Below are 23,279 nucleotides of genomic sequence, written 5' to 3' on the forward strand. Positions count from 1 at the left end.
GTGCTCCACAGGCTTACCTGCACCCAAATACAGCTAGTGCTCCACAGGCTTACCCGCACCCAAATACAGCTGGTGCTCCACAGGCTTACCTCCACCCAAACACAGCTGGTGCTCCACAGGCTTACCTGCACCCAAATACAGCTGGTGCTCCACAGGCTTACCTGCACCCAAACACAGCTAGTGCTCCACAGGCTTACCTGCACCCAAACACAGCTGGTGCTCCACAGGCTTACCTGCACCCAAACACAACTGGTGCTCCACAGGCTTACCTGCACCCAAACACAGCTGGTGCTCCACAGGCTTACCCGCACCCAAACACAGCTGGTGCTCCACAGGCTTACCTCCACCCAAACACAGCTAGTGCTCCACAGGCTTACCTGCACCCAAATACAGCTGGTGCTCCACAGGCTTACCTGCACCCAAACACAGCTGGTGCTCCACAGGCTTACCTGCACCCCAAACACAGCTGGTGCTCCACAGGCTTACCTGCACCCAAATATAGCTATCCACGGCTTTCAGAACCTTCACGTTGTTAACAGGGTGGATTTCAATCAACAACGTTAAACACTTGGATCCTACAAAGGAAAGGAGGCTTTAGTAATGAAGATCTGAATGTCTTTTGTTATCATCTCCAGCTAAGTCTGAACTTTGAAAATATAAATATGTGGGGCGCCTGGGTGGCTCAGTCGTTAAGCATCTGCCTTCGGTTAGGGCGTGATCCCAGCGTTCTGGGATGGAGCCCCACATCAGGCGCCTCCGCCTGCTTCTTCCTCTCCCACTCCCCCGCCTGTGTTCCCTCTCACTGGCTGTCTCACTCTCTGTCAAATGAATAAATAAAATCTTTAAAAAGAAAGAAAGAAAGAAAGAAAATGTAATATGTTACCTACTGTATTAACTATTCCAACAGGAAAAGTAATTTTCTTAAAATTTATTTTAACAATTCTTAAAACCCACAACAGATGAAGAAAACCTCATGAAGGAGAAATCAATAAGAGTGCAGTGAGGACCAAGTCCCTCCTCATTTCTCAGCCTCTTAGCACAGCCTCACAGGCCCTCTGGGCTTCTAAGTCTAAGCAAACGCAACTCAATTCACTATCACTTCCAATTCTGTAAGCACAAGGGCAAATATCACTTGTGGATAAAAATACAAAGATATTTCTAAGGCATGCACACGCCCCAGTTGACAGCACCTATGAAGAGGACAGGTTCCTGGCTTCCCTCTGGGATGGTGGTGGAGCTGCACTGATAAAAGACCCACTGAGTTCCTCAGTGTCACCCTGCAGCCAACATCACAAAAGATAGCAATGAGGAGGAAGTCCTTGGACGCAGGCTAGAATGGGATCACCACAGATATCCACATTTAGACCAAGAGTTCCCTCCCCCAAGATGAACCTCACACTAGGAGTTGCCTTAAAGCTGAGTTCTTACAAAGACTAATATTCTCAGGTGCTTTCTCAATGACTGTATTTTGCATAATAACGTGCAATTTCAGGACAGCACAGCAGCCTAGAATGGAGTCAAAGTCAATTTTCACTATTTAAGAAACTAACCTGACAGCAAATAAAGGCAACAAATGTAAAACCATTCCTACCATGTGGCCTTACAGTTGCAAGCACTGGGTATCTCTGTAAAGATGCCTTTTAAAGACCACTGAAAAAGCAAGACAGTGAGTTCTTAGGTGGGATCCCAGATATATAAGGACAGAACAAATGAAAATCAAATACTGTTTGGTCAAGGGTACTTGGAGCTTAGGATAAAAATCCCAGTGACAGGATCATATACCAATTCAAAAGGGCTATATTTCAAATAACTGGGGCAGAGGTAAAGGTAAGGAGCTTTGGGAATCTGCTTGATAACTCAAAAAAAAAAAAAAGTCTCTAGGAATAAAAAAGACATTGGTGTCAGAGTGCCTGGGTGGTTCGGTGGGTTGAGCATCTGACTCTTGATTTCAGCTCAGGTCACGGTCTTAGGGTGGCGAGACTGAACCCCGCATCTTAGGGTAGCGAGACTGAACCCTGCATTGGGCTCCATACTCAGTGGGGAATCTGCTTGAGATTCTTTCACCCATCCGCTCCCTCCCCCTCTGCTTGTCTCCCCACTCACACGTGCTTGTTCTCTCTCTCCCTAATAAATAAATAAAATCTTTTTTTAAAAAAAGACATTGGTGTCAAAGATACTTGATGAGAAAAATAGAAATACTTTGTGAAATGTGAGAATGAGAAAAAAAGCGATTTTCCTTATTATGTTATTTTACATTAAGTGTATAAGTAATTAATAATTTAAGTTACTATATTAAGTAGTACAAGCTGACATTTGGCCATTTTATGTCTTCCCCTAAAAGCTTATAGATCCCAATTTGAAAAAAAAAAAACAAAGCTTTTTATGGGACAGGCAGGGGAATCTTCTCCTTAGAGAAGTAAAGAATCACCTCATATTTAGACTTTTTGGCAGTGAATTTGATAAAGAGCTATCAGCTAAATTCACTTGACTTTAAAATGGGAAGATTTTCAAGGACAGAAACCATCTTTCTACACTAATTTTTCCCTTTCGGGACGCAGCCTGGACACCTAACTAATATAATAAGCATAATGATAAGGGTAATCGTGCCAACAGGAATTTCTCTCAGTAACGTACCATGTGTTTTTATGGTGTAACACGACATACTTTGGATTAGGATTCTAGAGACATTGGTTCTAATTTACACTCTGCTGCTAACCTAATAGACACTTTTCAGAAAGGACAAAGCATTCCTAGGCTTCAGTGCCTTGTTATTAAAAAAACAAAAACTAGAGAATCAGATCATTTCTACAATGACTTTCAGTCATGAAATCCCATGATTTCATGAAGTGCTTAAAGTTGTCTTAAGAAGTTCGAGAATCCAGGGGCGCCTGGGTGGCACAGCGGTTAAGCGTCTGCCTTCGGCTCAGGGCGTGATCCCGGCGTTGTGGGATCGAGCCCCACATCAGGTTCTTCCGCTATGAGCCTGCTTCTTCCTCTCCCACTCCCTCTGCTTGTGTTCCCTCTCTAGCTGGCTGTCTCTATCTCTGTCGAATAAATAAATAAAATCTTTAAAAAAAAAAAAAAAAAAAAGAAGTTCGAGAATCCAGATGTCAGTGGAGCCTGGGAGGGCATCACCGTAGGGTAAGGCAGATCCAGGCAGGATGTGGATATCACAGAAAGCAGAGACAGCAGGAGCAAAAGTGACAACCTGGATGGATCTTGAGGGCACTGCACTAAGTCAGATCAGAGAAAGACAAATACCATATCATCTCTCTTATGTGTGGACTCCCGGAAAAAGAAAAAGAACCCCGTGCTCATTCATACAGAGAACAAACTGGCAGTTACAAGAGGTAGGGGTGGAGAATGGGAGAAACAAGTGAACTGTTTTCTTAGTTTAAATAAATTGAACAAAAATTAAAAAAAAAAAAAGCTTAAGGACAGGCATGGCATGGGGAGGGTAGAGAGTGGGCAAAAGAACCTAGTCTGACGCAGGTGAAGATACATGCTGTGAATAGTGACAAGGCTGGAAGAGTCCAGCAGGGCTGGTTCTGAAGCAGCTCTGGTTACTGGAGCTCTTGACCCAAACCACAGCTCCACGGAGCGTCGGCAGCACTTGACTATAATGGTGTAGGGGGCCTCGGGAGCCTCAGTGGCAGCAGGGGACCAACACAAGTGGCCACCCCAATAGCTGCCCAGCGGGGAGGTGCTGTGCCTGAGGAAAATGCAACTCCACAGGGGAGGGTGAAGGGGCAGCTAGGTCCTTTACTTCTTCCCTTTTATTTATTTATTTATTTATTTATTTATTTAGTAAGCTCTATGCCCAACATGGGGCTTGAACTCACAACCCTGAGATCCCAGAAGCTGCATGTTTTACTGACTGAGCCAGCCAGGTACCTGTTTTACTATTTCCTAAACAAAATATTAATCTGCCATGGCCACAGCCAAGAATAGAAGCACTATGGATAAAAACTGTGTTGCAAAGTATGTGGACCAAAGGACCTTATCTTGTTCAGACGAAAGATGTTACAGTTTCTCTCACTTGCAACGGAAAAATCTCATTATAAGCAACAGAGTGTTAAACAATACCTCCAGGCAAACGACATTTTATAATGACTGGCTTATCAGGTCATTCGTGGTCAGATAAAATAAGGCTTTCCAAAATATTTGGTCAAACGATAAAACACCATAATAGAGTCTACAGTGCTTTCTGGTCACATCATTTCTTTCTTTTTTTTTTTTTTAAAGATTTTATTTATTTATTCGACAGAGATAGAGACAGCCAGCGAGAGAGGGAACACAGCAGGGGGAGTGGGAGAGGAAGAAGCAGGCTCATAGCAGAGGAGCCTGACGTGGGGCTCGATCCCATAACACCGGGATCACGCCCTGAGCCGAAGGCAGACGCCTAACCGCTGTGCCACCCAGGCGCCCCTGGTCACATCATTTCTGAAATCTTAACTGAACAAAGGCCTCGTAGGGTCTCCATGATCTGTTTGTACTTCACCCTGTTTTCATCTGGCCTGACTTCCCAGCGCTCTGCCCCTTTTCATTCGGCCTCATTGACCTCCTCACTATCCTTATTAGGGAGTCCACCAAGTACACTCTGGCCCCAGGACCTTTGTGCTGGCTGTTGTCACTGTCAGAAATGTGCCTTCCCCACAGCCATGAGCTTGCTCCCTCCCTTCTTTCAGATCTCTGTTTAAACACTCCCCTAAATAGCGCTTTCTAGGATCATCCCTCAAATAAATTAATTGCATTCAAATGCTTGCCTCAGACTCTACTTAGGGGGAAAACCCAAAATAAGACAAGAGGGAGTGGGAGCATGAAGCAGGAAGAGGAATACTCCAGTAAAAGGGACCTTATCAAATTCGTGACCATCTTGGGACTTGAGCTGCATGAGGACACATCAAAATTATCCACTTCAGGGATGGAAATGGGAGCATTTATCCTTCAGCTCCTTGGCCCCTCATTGGTCATGGCTTGTCCTATTGGGAATCCTTTCCAGCCACAATTCCAGATGACACACAAGCAAGTAGTAAATATTTTCCCAAGGGCTCTGGGCAAAAAGCAAGAAGGAGGCCAAGCAGCTGAGTTAAGGTGCTGTCTGTCAAATATGCCTGGGCAGAGCTGATTCTTACCGCAGCAGTTGGCCTAAAAGGTGAACTGAGAAGATATCAAGTATTAGGAAGCCGATAGGATACACCTAATGATGTTCATTCTAATATGTTTAAAGATGTAATCAGATAATCTCACTGGAGGTGCATCAAACTTTAAAGACTCAGTAAGCAGACTGGAATAGGCTTTTTAAAAAGATTTATTTACTTTAGAGAGAGAGAGATAAAGCAGAAGAGAGGGGCAGGAGGCGAGGGCGGGTGGTTCAAGCAGACTCCCCACTGAGCCTGGAGCCTGACGTGGGGCTTGATCCCATGACCCCAAGATCACAACCCGAGCCAAAACCAAGAGTCGGACACTTAAACCCTTAACCAACTGAGCTACCCAGGTGCCCCCTGAATAGGATTTAATTTAAAAAACTTAAAGTTGGTCTGAAATACATTTTATTTTTTTTTAAAGATTTTATTTATGTGAGAGAGAGAGAAAACGCACACAAGTGGGGGTAGAGAGAGAGGGAGAAACAGACTCTCCACTGAGCAGAGGGCCTGATGTGGGACTCAATCCCAGGACCCTGAGATCATGACCCAAGCCCAAGGCAGGCACTTACCCGAGTAAGTATATTTAAGTACATTTTATAATGTACATAATCATCACTGTTCTGCATGACAATCAGGCATAGATGGTAAACATCATATAAATTATATAGGTTCTATTGGGTTTACCAGCAAAATAAAGAGTTTCTGGGGCTAAAAGGAATAAGGGCCAAAAAAGCCTGAGTAGAATTTCTTAAAAGTATTTGAGCCCACATTTAAAAATTAAAATTTTACACAAAGGTTCATACTTCCCTTGGTAAATTGAAAAGCTGGTCCCACTGGGCTTACTGCCCTCCTCTGAAGATGGGACCATGCCCCATGGCACACCCCCACCCGGCACCTGTCTCTATAGCTCACCATGAGGGCAACTGCTACACCTCTCTTGTATAACCTCTTATCGCCAGCACCGTGCAGAGTACCTGACCCACTGCAGGCACTCCTTTGTTGAGTTCTGGACAGCTGGGTGATACGGAATGTTTAAAAAAAGGAGAGAGCATCACATAGATGATAAACTATAAAGTGGGCCTTGGCAAATGAGAGTTTTTATTTAGAATTGCTGGACTGTTCACAATGTATTATGTATTAGTCAACAGTTCACCAGATGTAAGGAAAAAAATGATATTCTTGAAGGATTAACAACCCCTTCCCAGGCTTTTTTACACCAGCTTCTGGTCATAGGGATCTAGAATGTTCCCAGTGTTTATTTGTCTGCAGGTGCTAATTGCCTTTTTAATACTTCTACTATTCACTGTTACATGATATTCTGTACTTTCTTGCTTACTTGAAAAAAAAATAATTTAAAAAGCATTTTCATGCTTGACACGACCTTTGCCTTTTCGTTCTGAGAGAAAGCTATTATGTAAAGATGCTTGAAATTTGACTTAGTAGCGAATAAATCTTCCTCTTTCAATAGGCACTAAACAAAAAAAAAATAATGTCATACCTGGTTGAAGCTCATTCTTTCTTCCTTCTTTAGTAAAATGAACTAAACTTGCAGCTAATGGAAAAAGAAAAAAAATAATCCATTAGCAAATGATCCATGCAGCGGCTGGTTGAAGTTTACCATTTTATACCTGAAATAAGTGAGGGCTCAAAGGATCTGTCAGTGGATGATTAAGGTAACACAGAAAGCATTCTATTTTTGTAAGTAGACTCCACAGATTTTTATTTCAAAATTAATCTCCCAAGAGCATCTTTTCCCAGAAAATCATTGTTGTAGAATAGTCAAATATTGCAAAAGTCCAAACTCAACAAATGTAGTTTAGTTCTTAACATGTAGCAATAAAAGAATTCAACTTACCAAGCAAAGTTCTCTCACTGTTGACAGAGCAACTGACAACGTGCAAGTCTTTCTCAAATGTATAGAGATGCTATTAAAACAAAATTATTTTTTAATTTGGAGTTTTGCATTAAACAACAATTTTAGAATTCAAATTCCCAGTTAGCTCTAAAATAGGTATTGTTGTGGCAAGACATTTTATTAAAGAACCATCAATTAGCCAGTTTATCCATATTGAGAAGTTTCAGATTATTTTCTAAGAAAAAAGTTTGCAATTTTAGGCCATAGTTGGCACTGAAGCTTAACCATGAGGCAACGTGGCCTAGTGATTTAGAGCCTAGACCTTGGTGTCATGCTAGACATAGGATCAAATTCTGCTTGTGCCACTTGCTGGCTGTGTGACTTTGGACAAGTTCTTCTTCTTCTTTTTTAATATTTTATTTATTTATCTGAGAGAGAGAACACAAGCAGGCAGAGGGGCAGAGGGAGCGGGAGAAACAGACTCCCTGCTCAGCAGGGGCTCAATCCCAGGACCCCGGAATCATGACCTGGGCCAAAGGCAGATGCTTAACCAACTGAGCCACCCAGGCGCCCATGGACAAGTTATTCAATCTTTCTATTCTCCCATCAGTAAGATAAAAATCATAATACCTATTTCGTGAAATCCTTAGAAGGATCAACTGAGATGATCCATACAAAGTACTTATTACAATGTCTGCCACCCATAATAAGCACTCAGATGTCAGCTATTATAATTATTGAGACAAGTAAAGTTTTAATCAAGTTACCTCACTATGATATCATTAACTATTTCTTTTTTTTTTTTTTAAGATTTTATTTATTTATTTTCAACAGAGATAGAGACAGCCAGCGAGAGAGGGAACAAAAGCAGGGGGAGTGGGAGAGGAAGAAGCAGGCTCACAGTGGAGGAGCCTGATGTGGGGCTCGATCCCACAACGCCGGGACCACGCCCTGAGCCGAAGGCAGACGCTTAACCGCTGTGCCACCCAGGCGCCCCCATTAACTATTTCTAATAGACTATCACAAGCGCATCTCCTGTAAGACTCTCATATTCAGAGCCTTGGCAAAGTAATCTCCTGTTTTTACTTAATCTTTTAAAAATTTTCTTACCATTCGAAATGTTGCAAGATTCCATTTCCTTATTAAATATTAAAGAAAGTGAAAATGGTCATGCAGAAGGAGGATATGATATGCAAATTGAGGAAATGAAGACAATCGCAGTTATATTAGGCAAACTCTCTTACAATACCCTCAGAGGGTAAGAAAAGATCAAGAGTCTTAGATCTCAGTAGAGAACAGGCTAAGAGAAACAACATGTAGCAGGAGTATTAGGAAGATAATTGTACTTGCAGATTTAAAAAAGCACTGAGAACGCACTAGAATCCTATGGCCAGAAGTTGATGAAGAATGTTGAAAAGTCACGAAATACTTTATTAGAAAAAGTGAACTCTGAGTGAATAAGGAGGCTCTGAATTCACGTGAAACATTTTGGTTTCCTTTGACTGTAGCTCTGAGAGATTCTAATTTACAAGTAAGAAGAATCACGGATGTATACGCTTAACTTTTAGCGTTTTACCCTTTTAATTATAAGATAACACATGAACATAGTCTCAGTGTTTAAAACACACCAACACCACCAAATAAAAGTCAAATTCTCTGCTTCGTTCACCCCATATGAACTCCCTTCCAAAAGGAAACTTGTTTGTAATTGACTCTGTAGCCTTCCAGATCTCTTTAAATGAGTTTTTAACATATATTTATGTTTTCTTGCAAGTTTTTTTAAACATAAATGAAATGTGATATTCTGGCAACTTGCTTTTTTTTCACGTAACAGTATGTTTTGGAGAATCTTCTGTGCCAGTGTACATTTATAGACTTCTTAGTCCCTTAATATTTGTAAGTTGTTTTTCCATAGGCATAAAATGACTCCCTCACAGTTGCACCACAAATTAGATAAGACTTGTCACATCAACCATGTTATATGTGGGTGGTGTGGGGAAAAATTAAGAAAAGGAAGCTGGGTTCTACACCTGGATCTTTGAGAAAGAAGAGAAGTGAAGGTTAAGGAGAACTGGAACTCAGAAGAGCCAGAGGTCATTATGAGATCCTAACCTTCTGGGAGCACACAAATCTCAGGAAGGCATCGGACTTCTTACATTCCTACAGAATATTGGTTAACTGATTTGAACCAATTTTGCTTAAATCTCAAAGGACTAAGAAACTTCAGGTGATGTTTTGGTCCAGGACTCCTTGCACTTTATTTACTTATTTATTTTTAAAGATAATGGCACCAAGAGATGGTAAAAGAGAGAAGGAAGGCAAAGAAATAAAAACTAAATTTTTAGAAAATGAAATGAGAATCTGTATCTAGAAAAAGGAGGCAGAAAGAAGAAAAAACTCTAAAAGCAATAACTAACGAGTAATCTATGATTTATGGTGATTTTTACCTCATTTTGTCTGGTTCGGCAGTCATATAATCCAAAGAAGACATTTCCCTTATCATCCTTAAAAAAATTAACCACATATTTATTACATATCACTGTTTAAGAAGTTTAGGATGTTATTAGTCTTAAACCTGCAATAATTTAATCAATATTAGCAATAAGGACTCTAAAGGTATCATGTCAGAAAAGGACCAAACCTGTTTCAGCTAGTAATATGGGCTCAAAGAGTAAAATGGATTAAGTGTACAGCTCAGTGACTCTGGGGGACCCCGTCTAGTAAGTGGTAGAGTATAGCAAAGGAGCGAATCTTTTTGTACTTCCATTTATTTCTTCAAGACAATACATATGATAGAGATTGGGAGTGGCTAAAAGAAGTCCATGATATTCCTATAAATAAAACTTTTTGAATCATACAATTCTTTAAATGCAGCACACTTGTAGCATTTTAATTATATAAGTAGTCTCTACACCCAACATGGGGCTTAAACTCACAACCCCAAGATCAAGAGTATCACGCTCCACCGACTGAGCCAGCCAGGTGCCCCAACTTAAAATAACATTTGAGCAAATAAATAAATAAATAAATGCAGTAATACATCCATGCAAAGCAAGCTGGCCACTGAAATTATACTTTCATGTTTCCCTACTACAGTAAAGTTACCAGTAAAATTACATTTTTATTCCTTAGAACTCTTAATATTGAAAACACACATTAAACAATAATGCCTCAAAAGTCTGAGCATACTTAAATCTAAACAGACAATGTTGAGTAATCATATTTAATATTTTTTCAAAGATAAAACCTTACATAATAATTAGGTCTGAACATCTTTCACTTAGCATTTTTTTCCTCTGAAAAATGGAACTGTTCATTTACTCAAAAAATCTGAGCACTGAGTCTGTCAGACATTGTGAACAGTTTTTATTTAAAAAAAAAAGAAAACATTCCATTAAGACTGAATTTCAATCACCTTATTTAATCTCACAAAATAAAAAAGTCACATTAAAGGTTAAATGCCAATAATATTATTCATTACCCTTCAGTAAGACATAGCATAAAATTCTGTTAAAAAAAACATAAATGGTTAAAATAGTAAATTCTATGTTACACATATCTTACCACAATAAAAAAAGAGAATATAGACATACCTTATAGGTATAAATAATATTTCCATTTCTTTCAACATTTAGTATACGTAAGCTCTCATAATTATTTTCCAAAACACCTAAAATGATAACAGCAAGTTAATATTTAACAGGGAATTTTTTTTTTTTTTTGAGAGAGAGAGAGAGAAAGAGTATGTGCATGAGCAGGGGAGAGGGGGAGAGGGAGAAAGAGAGAGAATCTCAACCAGGCTCCATACCCAGCATGGAACCCAAACCAGGGCTCGATCTCATGACCCTGAGGTCATGACCCAAGCCAAAATTAAGAGTCAGATGCTTAACCAACTGAGCCACTCAGGCACCCCAACAGGAATGTTTAAAAACGTATCTAACAAATATTAGTGAAAAGTCAAGTAAAAAAGAACACATACTAATGATTCTATTATATAGAGTTTAAAAATAGGCAAATTAATCTATTGTGTAAGAGGTCAGAATAGTAGTGACCCTTAGAGAAGAGGAAAGGACTAGTGATTGGGAGGTATCTCAAGGGAGCCTTCTGAGGTGCTGGTAATGCTATGTGTTGGGTAAATGAACTGATAGATTCATTTGACAATAACTCACTGAGCTGTATACCCTTAACCTATATACTTTTCTGTGTGTATGTTATACTTCAATGAATTTTAAGTATCTATTAGTTTTTGCCTTATGTATTTTGAAGCTATGTTGTCAGAGGCATAAAAATTTAGAACTGCTTCCTGGTGGGTTAACCTATCAGGAACTCAGTAGAACTGCCTTGTGTCCAAGTAGCCGATTAAAGCAACAAGATAAAAAAGCAAATAATAGTCAAGGCTTTTATCACTTGCTGTGATAGTATAAGCAGGAGTCCACACCAGAGAAAGCACCAGCTTCCAAATTCATTTTCCCCCATGGAATAACAGGCTAGTGGAGGGTCAGGTAGATCAGCAGAGAGGTGGGGAATCTCTCACTGCTGAAGGAGCCCTCAACTAAAGACTCCTGCAGTGTTGTGGACTCCGTGGCTCAGGGCAGGGACAGAGAGAAGAGCTAAGAGTGGAAAAGTACTGAGTCAAAGTGGAGAAAAACTATCTTCAAGGTTCTCTCCTTTTCCTACGGAGGTAGTTTTAGCAGAGGTACCAAAGGAAGGTCTCTGCAGATGGCTCCTGATAAAGAGGCTGAGAATGCAGCTCTGGATACCTGAGTCTTGACTACAACTCCCTTCAGGAACTGCAGTGCACTGGCTATGCACCAAGTCTGGTTTGGGGAGGGCAGCTTTCCCCCCATGAGGCCTGCCAGGTAAAGCTTTTGCAGTTGCATATGGTTGCACCTAAAAAAATCACATATGCCTTTTAACAAGGAGCTGGACTAGTTAACTCTTTTACTTGCTGTAAAATGTCCTTTATCTTTAATAATTCTTTTTGCTTTTCAGTTTACTTTGTCTGGTATCAGTATAGTAACATCAGCTTTCTTTTGGTTAGTACTTACATAACTTTTTCTATCATTTTATTATTACTCTTCCTGTGCCCTTATACTTAAGATATGTACTCTTACAAGCAATATCCTTTAGAGTATGTAGCCCATTTACATCTAATCACTGATATTTGGCATTTGTATCAATTATATTACCATTAATTTTCTTTTTTTTTTTTTAAAGATTTTATTTATTTATTCAACAGAGATAGAGACAGCCAGCGAGAGAGGGAACACAAGCAGGGGGAGTGGGAGAGGAAGAAGCAGGCTCATAGCAGAGGAGCCTGATGTGGGGCCTCGATCCCATAACGCCGGGATCACGCCCTGAGCCAAAGGCAGACGCTTAACCGCTGTGCCACCCAGGCGCCCCTACCATTAATTTTCTATGGGACTCAATTGTTTTACTCTTTCCTTGCCTTCTTCTGGATTAACTGAATATCGTATTATTTCATTATCCTACTTATTGTCAGTTATATGTTCTTTTGCTATTCTTTGATTAGTTACCCTAATGATTATAATACAAATTCTTAACTTATTATGTTTTAATATTATGTGATGCCAAGAAATGTGAAGCAACTGAAACTCTCATACACTGTTGACAGGAATGTAAATTGGAAAACTTAAGCAGCTACTGAAGTGGAACATATATGGGTCAGCAATTGTACATATATTGTGTATATGTGTATACTGGAAATAGACACATATTTCAGCAAATGATACATGTAATTTCTATAGCACTAGGATTCATAATAGCCCAAACTGGAAACCCAAAATATCCATCAAGCAAAAAGAGTGAATAAATTGTGGGACATCCAAACAATAGACAATTGCACAACAATCATAATCAATAACTTGCTGTAATGTACCATATAAATAACTGAGCACAAGAAGCCCAGATCGTTCCCCCTCCCAAGAAAGGTATAAACTATATGATTTAATTTATGCACAAGTTTCAAAAACACGCAAAATGAATCTATGATGCTAGATGAATGATTGCTGGAAAGGACCATGAAGGGGAACTTTGTGGTCCTATTAATGTTCTCTTTCCTGCTCTGAGTGCTAGTTACATGGGTGTGTTTCACTTTGTGAAAATTAACTGAGCTGTGCACTTATGATTTGTGTACTTTTCTTTATGAAAGCCATATTTTGATTTAAAGAAAGACTCTTTACACAAAGCATTTAACTTGTAAGTTAACTGACCATCACCTTTCAGCTAAAATTTTAGCATATTCCTCTCAATTCTACAATTCAAGGTTTAAACATTAGTAGGTGCAACTTTGGTAATTATCATCATTAATTGGAGAGAAATGCATATTTCCCCAATTTCCTCAAAATTAAATTGCTTAAACTTGACTCATTTCCCCCACACATGAATAGTGTTTAGACATTAAAATATTATGTGGATTATGACAAGTTTCAATATTCAGACAAAATGTATGCAAAATATTCTACAACTCAGAGAAAATTTCAGTTTGTGTTCCTGAGTAAAAAAGAAAAAAAAAAACAGAGGATGTCTGTGGCTCAGTCAGTTGAGCAACTGACTCTTGATTTCGGCTCAGGTCATGATCTCAGGGTGGTGAGACTGACCCCTGCATCAGGCTCTGCGCTCACGTGGAACCTGCTTAAGATTCTCTCTCTCCCTCTGCCCCTCCTTCTCAAAAAAAAAAAATAAAGAAAAAAAGGAAAAAAACAGGATAAGAAACAAGATAATTTGTGACCTGGACCCTTGCACTGGAGTTGGGGGTGGGAAATATTTCAAAAGACAAAGAGCAGGTTTCATAGAAAATTTAAGAATCATCCTGACATCTTCCCCACCCCTCATAGGAAGAAGCTGCCTGGATCTTCTAGGGGCAGAGCAAAGGGAGCAGGGAAGGGCTGTTTTTGTTTTAATATGGCCATATACATTTTTCAGTGTTTACTGGGCTGTCAGACACACTTTCCACTAATGAAAAAATAAGGATAATCGCACCTAGTCTCTCAGGAGAATAATATGACTCAGTAGCTTACTGCTAAATAGCACTTAACAATTTACAGACTTCTTTCTATCTCATCCACAATGTATCAGGAATTATAGGCCCACTGTACTAAGAAAACAAATTGAGTTTCAATGAGGTTCAGATACTTGGCCAATATCATATTGAAAAAGTGGCACAGACTAATCTCAAACCTAGAAAAAAGGTGAACAGAATGAACTAAGTTTCCAGTATCATGCTTACAATGGGACAATGGGTGATTGCTGAAAAATCCCCTAAGGTAGATTTTGTAGACATCCAAAGAGAATTTCAGGGAGTTTTTTTTTTTTTTTCATCCTGCACATGACTCAAAACTTCTGGAATGCAATGGTCAATATTTTGAGAAGTATTTTTTTTTCTTTCAAGATTATACGGATGCTGGGAGAGACCTCTCTAAAGTACACTTAAAAGGTTTCAGCGAAGATAAGAAACTCTTTTACAAGAAATCTTGCTAAGAAAATTCAATTTACTTGCAAAAGCACATTTATTTTCAAAACACTAAACAATTAAGAGAACAAAAATCCCCAAGTACTGTTTACAACAAATGATATATGCTTGTTCCATTAAACCAATTGTTCTCTACTCTGGCTTTGGGTTAGAACGATTAGGGAAGCTTTCAAAAGTACATGAATGCCCAAGACCCACCCAAAAGACCCTGATTTTACTGGGCTTGTGGGGAGCCCAGTCTCTAGGGTATGTGTGTGTGTGTGTTTTAAATTCCCCATGTGATTCTAATGCGTAGCCAGGGTTGAGAACCTCTGAACTACATATTCGTATAATCTGTTAAACAATATTCATTAGACAGCATAATTAGGACCAGCTTATAATGTAACCATGATAGACAGAGTTGAAATAAATAATAAAAATAATGCCTGCGTGGATCTGTTAAGTAGTAATAACTGTCGTCTTAAAATAATCCTGTAGTTAAGTACATGGTTCTCATCTCAAGGACATTTGAATTAGACAAATTTGGCAATGCTGGAAATCCAGAGACCAGTGTCTCACCACACACTATTAACCCGTCAGCCCTTCCTCCTCGGATTAGTTGCTCATGGTTTAGACACACCCTCTTAAAAGAAGAATTCAATAACCTCTTTGCTTATTCATTATGACTCTTCTCCCAGTAGTTCATCGCTGGAAAGTCCAGAGGAGGAAGTTTAGCAATTCAAATGAGGAAATATGGTTTAATTTTACAGTTCAGTGTCCTCAGAGCTCATGAAGAAAAAATGTAGATACTTGCATAAGTAAACCTATGACAGAAAAGGAGAGTACCTCAATACTAAATGTGATGGAAAGTCACAGCTCATGTCAAATTACAGCTGGTTGGTCAGATACTCATTTCCATTTCAAGCTCTTTGCCAAACACAAGTGATTTCACTTTATAAGAAGATGTTTGCCAAATGTGTAAATTTTGTTCCCAACTGCTTTGAGACAAAAATCAGATAAAAGTGTTTGTCTTCCAGTGGCCATACTAGGAAGAATAGGGGGGAGAGGCGTCTCAGAGCCTTATACAAAAATTTGAATTGATCCCTAATATATAAATCAGGAGGTGCGAAAATATGATTATCTATGATACGTCTATTCTGCAAATAATTCACATAAATCGTTGGCTCAACATGACCAGATATTATATTTCCTAAACTTATAAGGTAAACATCATTATGTGATTTATAACTATATTCTGAATAAAATGAAAAATGAAAAAAAGCAAGGATGGGGTGATTAGTTAAGAAGCAACAAAGAAATATGAGAATTGGAAAAGGAGGCTAGGAAGGTAGGGGAAAGAAAAGTGAAAACAACAGTAGCAAGAGAATATTGAAACAATATATAAAAACAATATGTCAAATTCAGACTTCTGGCCCCCAAAATCTGCCTGTGGGGTGGTGGGGGTTGGGTGGGGGCAGGGTATACAGGAGGCAGCAAGAAAACATTACTCTTGAATCAGTCACCTGGTAAATTATATCACTTTTCTGGTAAAGATGAATGATTACAGTATCTGAAAGATGAATCAATCTGGTGTATGATAGATCCAAGAGTAATCAAAGCAGACAAGAAAATATAGGCAAGAAAACCTACATTCTTTCTGGTCTTAAACACATATGACATTTAAACTTTAGAAAATTTGCATATCACAGACTTTTTCTTAGTTTCTTGAAAGTGATACATGGTAACAGGGGATTAAGCATTGGGTAAAAAATTAATACATGAAAATCTGTTGTACTGCTATATATCAATAATGGCTAAAGCATGTGATGTTTTTAAGTGTGCCATTTATGGAAGCAACATAAAATAACAACAACCTAGAAATAAAGCTAGCAAAACGTGTGCAGGACGTTTATGGAAGAAAGTGTAAGACTTACTAAGAGTCATAAAGAGGATCTAAACAAATAGTAAATTATACTTGGTTCATAGTTGTAAGATTTAATATTGTAAAGATTCCAATTCTCCCAAAGCTGATGTACAGATTTAATGCAACTCAAAATTCCAACAGACTTTTTGGTGAAATCTGATAGGCAGATTCTAAAATATGTATATATGAGAGACCAAAGGGCATAGGATAGCTGAGATGGTCCCGAGGACTGCTTACTCCACCAGTTTTTAAGACTTATCATAAAGAGAGTTACTAAGATGTCTTCATCTTAAGTTGACAAAAGGAACAAAATTAAGAACCCCGGAAAGGAGACCCACACATGTGGAAACTTGATATGTGACGGAAGTGGCTTTGCTGTCAATGAGAAGTAGGGCTACTTGGTTAGTGATACGAGAACTATTAATATAGAAAACCAATACAATTTACAAAAGAATGTTTTAACACATGTAAGCTTATACCTAACAACGAAGCAAAACGATTTACCCACCACCCAGCTTAAAAACAAAACAATATCAAGACTTTGGAAGGCTCTTGTGTTCCCCTGTCTGATTCCTACTTCATATCACATACAAAAATAAATTCCAGATGGATTAAAAAACAAAATGCAAAAAGCAAAACTTTAAGAATTTAAAAATGCCTTCCTGACTTCTAAATAGGAGAGGATTTCTTTAAAATATCCAAAAAAGCACAAACCAAAAAGGAAAAGACTTATAAATTAGACTACAGTAGAATGAAACACCCTCCTTTATCAAAGGCACCCCACTACAAACTGGAAAAAACAGGGTGAGAACAAATATTTGCAACACATACGATGAACAAAGGATTAGAATTCAGAATAAAGAACGCTTAAAAATCAATATAAAAAATAGAAAAATGGATAGGATGAACAGACATCTCGTAAAAGGGGAAATATTTGAAAGGTTGATATATACAGAAAGATGCTAAACCTCAGACCCCAATGAAATAACATTTAGACTCTCCAGTTCAAAAAATTAAATATCTGGACATATCAAGAGCTTGTGAGGATACAGAGTACAAAAATATTTCTATACCACATATGCGGTTGTTAATAAGTACAACTGCTTTGGAAAACAGTTTGGCACTATCCAGGAAAAGTGAAGACTATGATTCAGCAAATCCAGTTCAGCATCCATCCTAGAGAAACTTGTGCATGTGCACTCCAGAAGACAAGCACAAGAAAGTGAGCAAAAGCATTGACTGTAATAGCAAACCCCAGAAACTTCCCAAATGCCACCACTAGAAAAAGGATAAGCAAAGTTAGGAAGCACTCTGAGACAGCCTTGATACCCCACCTCAATACCTAAGTAAATGTGGGCCACACTCAAAATGTCCTGACACTGGGTGAGAAAGTCCTCTGTGGAGGCAATCCCTGAAGGGGCTGACAGCTGAAGCTTATCTTCTGACCACCCTCACCACACTTGGGACAAGCTCTTCCTTGAAAGGAAGATCTAAGCAGTACACTCCATGTCCACCATACTGTTGTATATTCATGGAATGAAATACTATACATCAGTGAAAGTTAATGACCTGTAGCAGTCAACGTGGATATTGAGAAGAAAAAAAGCAAAAAGAATACATATAATATTTTTTTCATTTAAAGTTCACAAACAAGCAAAATGAAATGATATTTTGCACAGGGAGATATACATATAGGTTAAAACTACAAATAAGATCAAAGTTTAAATGGTCACTGAGAGATGAAGGATAGAGAAATAGGATCAGATTGGGAGACACAAGAGTGTTCAAAAGTCTTGATATTATTCTATTTTTTTTAAGATTTATTAATTTGAGAGTGAGGGAGTATGTGTATGCACAAGTAGGGAGAGGGCAGAGGGAAAAAACTCAGGGAGACTCTGCACTGAATGTGGAGCCCAATGTGAGGCTCCATTTCACAACCCTGAGTTCATGACCTGAGTCAGACGCTAGACTGACTGAGCTGCCCAGGCACCCCTGATATTGTTCTATTTTTAAGGTGGGGGTGTGGTTTTGTTTCTTGTTACTTATAGGTTACATGTGTTAAAATATTCTTTGGTATAATCGTTTGAGTTTTTAAAAGAAATATTTTTTCCATTTATTTCAGGAGAGATTATTTTCCAAAAGTTCAACCCAGAACCAGGAGGATAGGTAGTAACCAAATCCTACTCTTAACCCCTGGTTGACTAAAATACTATCCCATAGGCACTGAATTTCCATGGTTAACTTTGTCCAGCTCACTGGCTATTTTGCCAGGAATATGCCATACTTAGTGAGTATTACTTAGCACCACTAAGAAATCTTCAATTGTATTTGTTGATGTAAAAATATTAAGGCTTCAAATCTAGATAGCAAGTGTGCAGAGAGGAGACATTACAATGGTATAATTACTTATAATTTACATTTGAAAAGCTGAGACTTTGAAAGGAAAATAATTTGCCAAATGTGTGGAGTAATAGCCATGCTAGAAATAAAATAGAATCCCAGATTCCCCTGCCAGTGCTACAAATTATAGAAGAGGAATTAACTATGTGGGTTTTTTTTTTTTTTTTTTTTGAGTTACCACCTACTGGTGATCATCAGGAGTAACAATTCTCTTAGCAGAACAAGTGTAATAATCTTGCCAAGGTGCTCTGCAAGAACAAAATACAACCAATACTAGAAAAAGCTGGTATTTCTAGTAGGTTTACCTTCTGAGGACCTAAGTTCATCTGTTGTTTAGTGGAATGTCAATACACAAATTCATGTTTCTTCACAGATGAATGAAAAAGGCACAGGGAGCTAAAGCATAGCTGGTTCACATACAGCTGTTCATTCACAACACACATTACTGAAACATAAGACTGTGGCATTTCACACTTCACCTAGCTTTTCATTTGCAGACACCTGCCATTTAGCTCTATGACTGGACTCAGGGAAAGGACTACTTTGTGGTGGAAAGCAGACGTGGAGCTGCCTATTGTATTTTACAAAAAGTTCAACCTTCAAAACCTCTTTAGGAGACTTCAATTCTTTTCCAAGAAAGCAAAACTTAATTAATAATGACACCGCAGCAAACTCAAGCCTTGAGCTACATAAGCATTGACCCCTTATTTGGAACTAATAACCAACAGGCCAAGACAAGCTACCCTACAAATAATTCTGCTAAATCCACAGGGTAGAGTGAAGATATAAGGTAGGGAGAGAAAACTTGCATCAGAGTTAGGGGGGAGAAATTGTAGATGTGAGGATAAACCTTCTAAAAAACACCCTCCAGCAGTCTACAGTGTTTAAGGAAAAACACCGAGGTGGGGGAGGGGCGCGAACACACTGAAGTGAATAGCTCCTACAAGGTGGGATCCAGGGTATGATAGCTTTGAAGCTGAATTTAAGCCTTGAGGATGGATCATTATTCACAGCAAACTTCTTAAAAAGAAAAAAAAATGTGAGAAATCACAGAGTTCCCTTCTTTAAAAGTTTTGATTGATCAATGCTGGAAAGGCTCAAAAGTCATTTTTCTCTCCCTCATCAAAACCAAAACAAAGGATTTTTGAGACAGATGAAAAGCAAAGCCTCAACTGTGAAGGAGGTAAGTATTCTCATTGACACTGAGGAAGCTGGACAGCGAACCTGACCATCACTGTCTCACACCCCTCTTGGAGCCAGCACAGGTGGCGCGCTCTGGCTTGGTGGCGATGGACTTGGTGCCTCTTTGGAAAACAGCAGGCTCTAGTTCACTGCTCAAAGCCCGCGAGCAGACCCCCGCCCTCTCGCACGTACGAAGTGGCATGTCCCCTAAATCACGGACATTGTTCACACAGAAACAGCTCACAAATGCGAAGACAAACGACGCGACGGTTAGGTATTTTTATGGTGGTTTTCTTGGTGGCCATGATTCATCCTCTCTCGTAAGGCAAGAACTTTCAGGAGCCCCCAGTCTCTGCAGAGCCCCTACGGGGTGATGACCCATTCCAGGCAGATAGGATGTGAATGAAGCACAGAGAAGACCCTGTCCCACTCCTTGCAGCCTTGGGCCGGAGGAACGCGTTCCTGCCAGCAGCTCCTCCACGCCCTGCCCTGACGAGGTGATGCTGAGGTACCACTAGTGTCCCTGGCCTTTCTGTTAAAGGTGAATGGCTGGGCAACAAGCGAACCATAAGCTGGAGGACTCGCGAGAAGCAGCAGTTTAGTCCAGCCACGCACGACCATGCCCCGGGCGGCCCCTCTGACCTTCACCCATTGGCGGGGGGTGAAGGAGGCGAAGCCTGCACTCCCAAGAGGGTAAGCTCACCCCCTCCGCGCCAACCTTCACAGGTTGGCAGGGGCCTCAGGCGGCCCCGCCTCGGGTCGATGCCACCGACCTCAGCCCGGCTTGGGAGCCCCCTGGCTAAGAACTTCTCAGACTCCACCCCCTCGCCGGCCCCCACCTACCCCCCACCCGGACGCGCGCCTCCAGCACCTGGGCCGCCGCCTCTGGCCCCGGCGGCCGCCGACGCCGCCCGCTGCGACCGCAGCCACGGGAGCACGTCCTTCCGGAGGTCAAAGTCGGAGACCAGACGGAGAGCCATCTCCCGGACGCAGCCACTGGGCGGCTGGGGCCCCGCGCCGCGGGCATTCCCGGCCCTCCGCGCGCCACCTCGCCCTTCTCCCCCGGCGCCCGCCCCTCCTTCCTCTCCCCCCGCCTCCCCGCGCCGGCCGCTTTCGGTTCTGCTGCGGCCGGGCCCGCCGAGCCCGGAGCGCCGCCTCCTCCAGGCCTGCTGGGCACGCCGGGCTGGGGGGGAAGGGGGGACTGCGGCGCGGCGACCAGGCCCACTGGGCCCCAAACCTTCCACGTGCGTCCTTCCGGCGGACGACAGACGAGTGGAAGGATTTGCTGTGAGGGCCGTGGAGACGTCGCTAAACCAATGGTTTCTAAGCTATGCTGTACGTTAGATGTGGGCGCTAGGCTTACTTTTCTTTTTTTTAATCTGTGGGTCCTTCCTCTGTGCAGCGAAGTTGGAAACCACTTGACAAGACAGAGGTATTTTAGCTAGGTCACCTGAGAAGGTTCTGGTTCATCGTAGGGGCGGAAGCCTGCAGCGTCTTGAGCCTGTTGGACCCAGCTTCAGGGAGATAATGTTTCATCAGCAGTATTTAGGTAGCAGCAGGCAGCGTGTGAAGACGGTTCTATTTTGAGAGATACGGAGACACTGGTTAACAGTCTTGGCACAAACAGGTCCTCTGCCTGTTCAAGAGGTTCCCTTTTTATGAAGAAAATTGTTGAGTTTACGAACTGGCTTTTACGAAGCTGAATTGTTCAGGATTCCCGGTGTGCCTAGTCTTTTGAAAGTGTTCTCATTCTTCCATATTGGGGACCTTCTCATCCCCACCCCTGTGAATAAATCCAGCGTTTTCTTAATCTCGCCACTCAGCTTTCTTTCCATTCCCGTGCACGCACCCTCAGTAAGTTTAATGATTGTTGTGCCTTTGGCACTGCCAGATCCAATCCATCCTGAACATCAACGCCAGGTTATTACTCTCCCTTAAGACAAAGCTATCCTCATGTCCCTATGCAGAAGACCAGCTCACCGCCCTAGGATAAAGTGCCTAGACCTTAACTGACTTTTCCAGCCTTTGCACCTAGAACTTCAGCTCCAGACTTCTCTAACTTCCAGAACCCTTCTGATTCCACCCTCCTTCGGAAAACAAAAAAGAAGGAACAAAAAAAGTCACCAGGTCCTTCCAATCTGCATAAAGCCTTCCCACAGCTTCGGCTCACCTCAACTTTCCCAGCCCCCAACCCTGAACTCCTAGAGAGATATTGCAAGTATGTTTCATCCGACAGTCATATACTGCCTGGAGACGTGAATATTGAATCTTGAGTCTTGGCACCTCCCTTTGCCCCTTTGCCTTCTACCCGGGGCACTTGAAAAGTGCTCAAGTTATTGAAGAATGAGTCAATACAGTAGTAGACTAAAGAAAGCCTTATCACGTTTCTCAAAGTTAGGATCTAAAAACTGCCCACATTGCAATCATCTGGGAAGTTGTTTTACAAGGCAGATTCCTAGACTCTACTCTATCTAGACCTGGGCAAGGCCCAGAAACGCGCATTTTAGCCAGAGCCTGGGGTGATTCATAGGCTTGCTAGGGTTTGAAAACGATTCTAAATAAAGGTAAAGGAAACTATTGATCTTGCCCTAGAGACATGTTTCTCCAGTTGAGGTAGTGGATGATTTCAGGTAGACCTCCATTACTCACCACCCTATACCTAGGAAAATCCTCCCACCTGTAAAGTGCATGAAGATTTAGTAGAAATGTTTTCTGAGGCCACTAATATTGCTGATGTACAAAAAGGAGGAAGTCATAGGGAGCTACTACAACAAATGTTTCATACCAAATGAGGCTTGTTGCTTTATTCATGAAGTCTTTACTTGCCTGTTTTAAAAATCAGTAAGTTTCTGGGTCTTTTTTTTTTTTTCCCACAGTTAACCTCTATTTTTGCAGAGCAAGACTGATACAATCCTCATATATATAGTCCCCATCAAGCCGTGATTATATAATAATTCTCTTCAAAATTAAGTAAAAAGGAACATGGAGAACATAATAACCCAGATAGCAGAAAGATGAAGCTCAAACCATGAAGGCAGTACATTAATGGCTGAGCTCTGGAGATCATTTGCTAAGGAAAAGACTGGTGAATGGTGACTTTACGGGCTTAAGATTTGTGAAGGGTTAATAGAAGAAGAGTGCTGATGGATTATCCTTGAATTCTAGAGAACACAGGACTGGAGACAGTCCTATCTTCTTTATTTAAAAAGCTGCTTCATTGATGGTTCTGTTAACTTGATTGTGGTAATCATTTCACAATGTTATCATATCACGTTGTACACTTTAATATACATAAATTCA

General features: G+C 40.6%; 1 protein-coding gene across 1 annotated transcript in view; it reads right to left on the reverse strand.

Moving 5' to 3' along the window:
- The window catches only part of GSAP (gamma-secretase activating protein), an 80,144-nt gene extending 59,069 nt beyond the window's left edge, over positions 1-21,075 (reverse strand). Inside the window, 6 exon segments of the mRNA XM_034666964.1 lie at positions 487-575; positions 6,646-6,699; positions 7,003-7,072; positions 9,450-9,506; positions 10,596-10,672; positions 20,851-21,075. Of these exon segments, the coding sequence (XP_034522855.1) occupies positions 487-575; positions 6,646-6,699; positions 7,003-7,072; positions 9,450-9,506; positions 10,596-10,672; positions 20,851-20,959 (456 nt within the window). The 5' untranslated portion in view covers positions 20,960-21,075.
- Positions 21,076-23,279: the final 2,204 nt, after the last annotated feature.

The sequence above is a fragment of the Ailuropoda melanoleuca genome, chromosome 1, assembly GCF_002007445.2.
Source record: "Ailuropoda melanoleuca isolate Jingjing chromosome 1, ASM200744v2, whole genome shotgun sequence".
In the NCBI taxonomy this organism is placed as follows: Eukaryota; Metazoa; Chordata; class Mammalia; order Carnivora; family Ursidae; genus Ailuropoda; species Ailuropoda melanoleuca.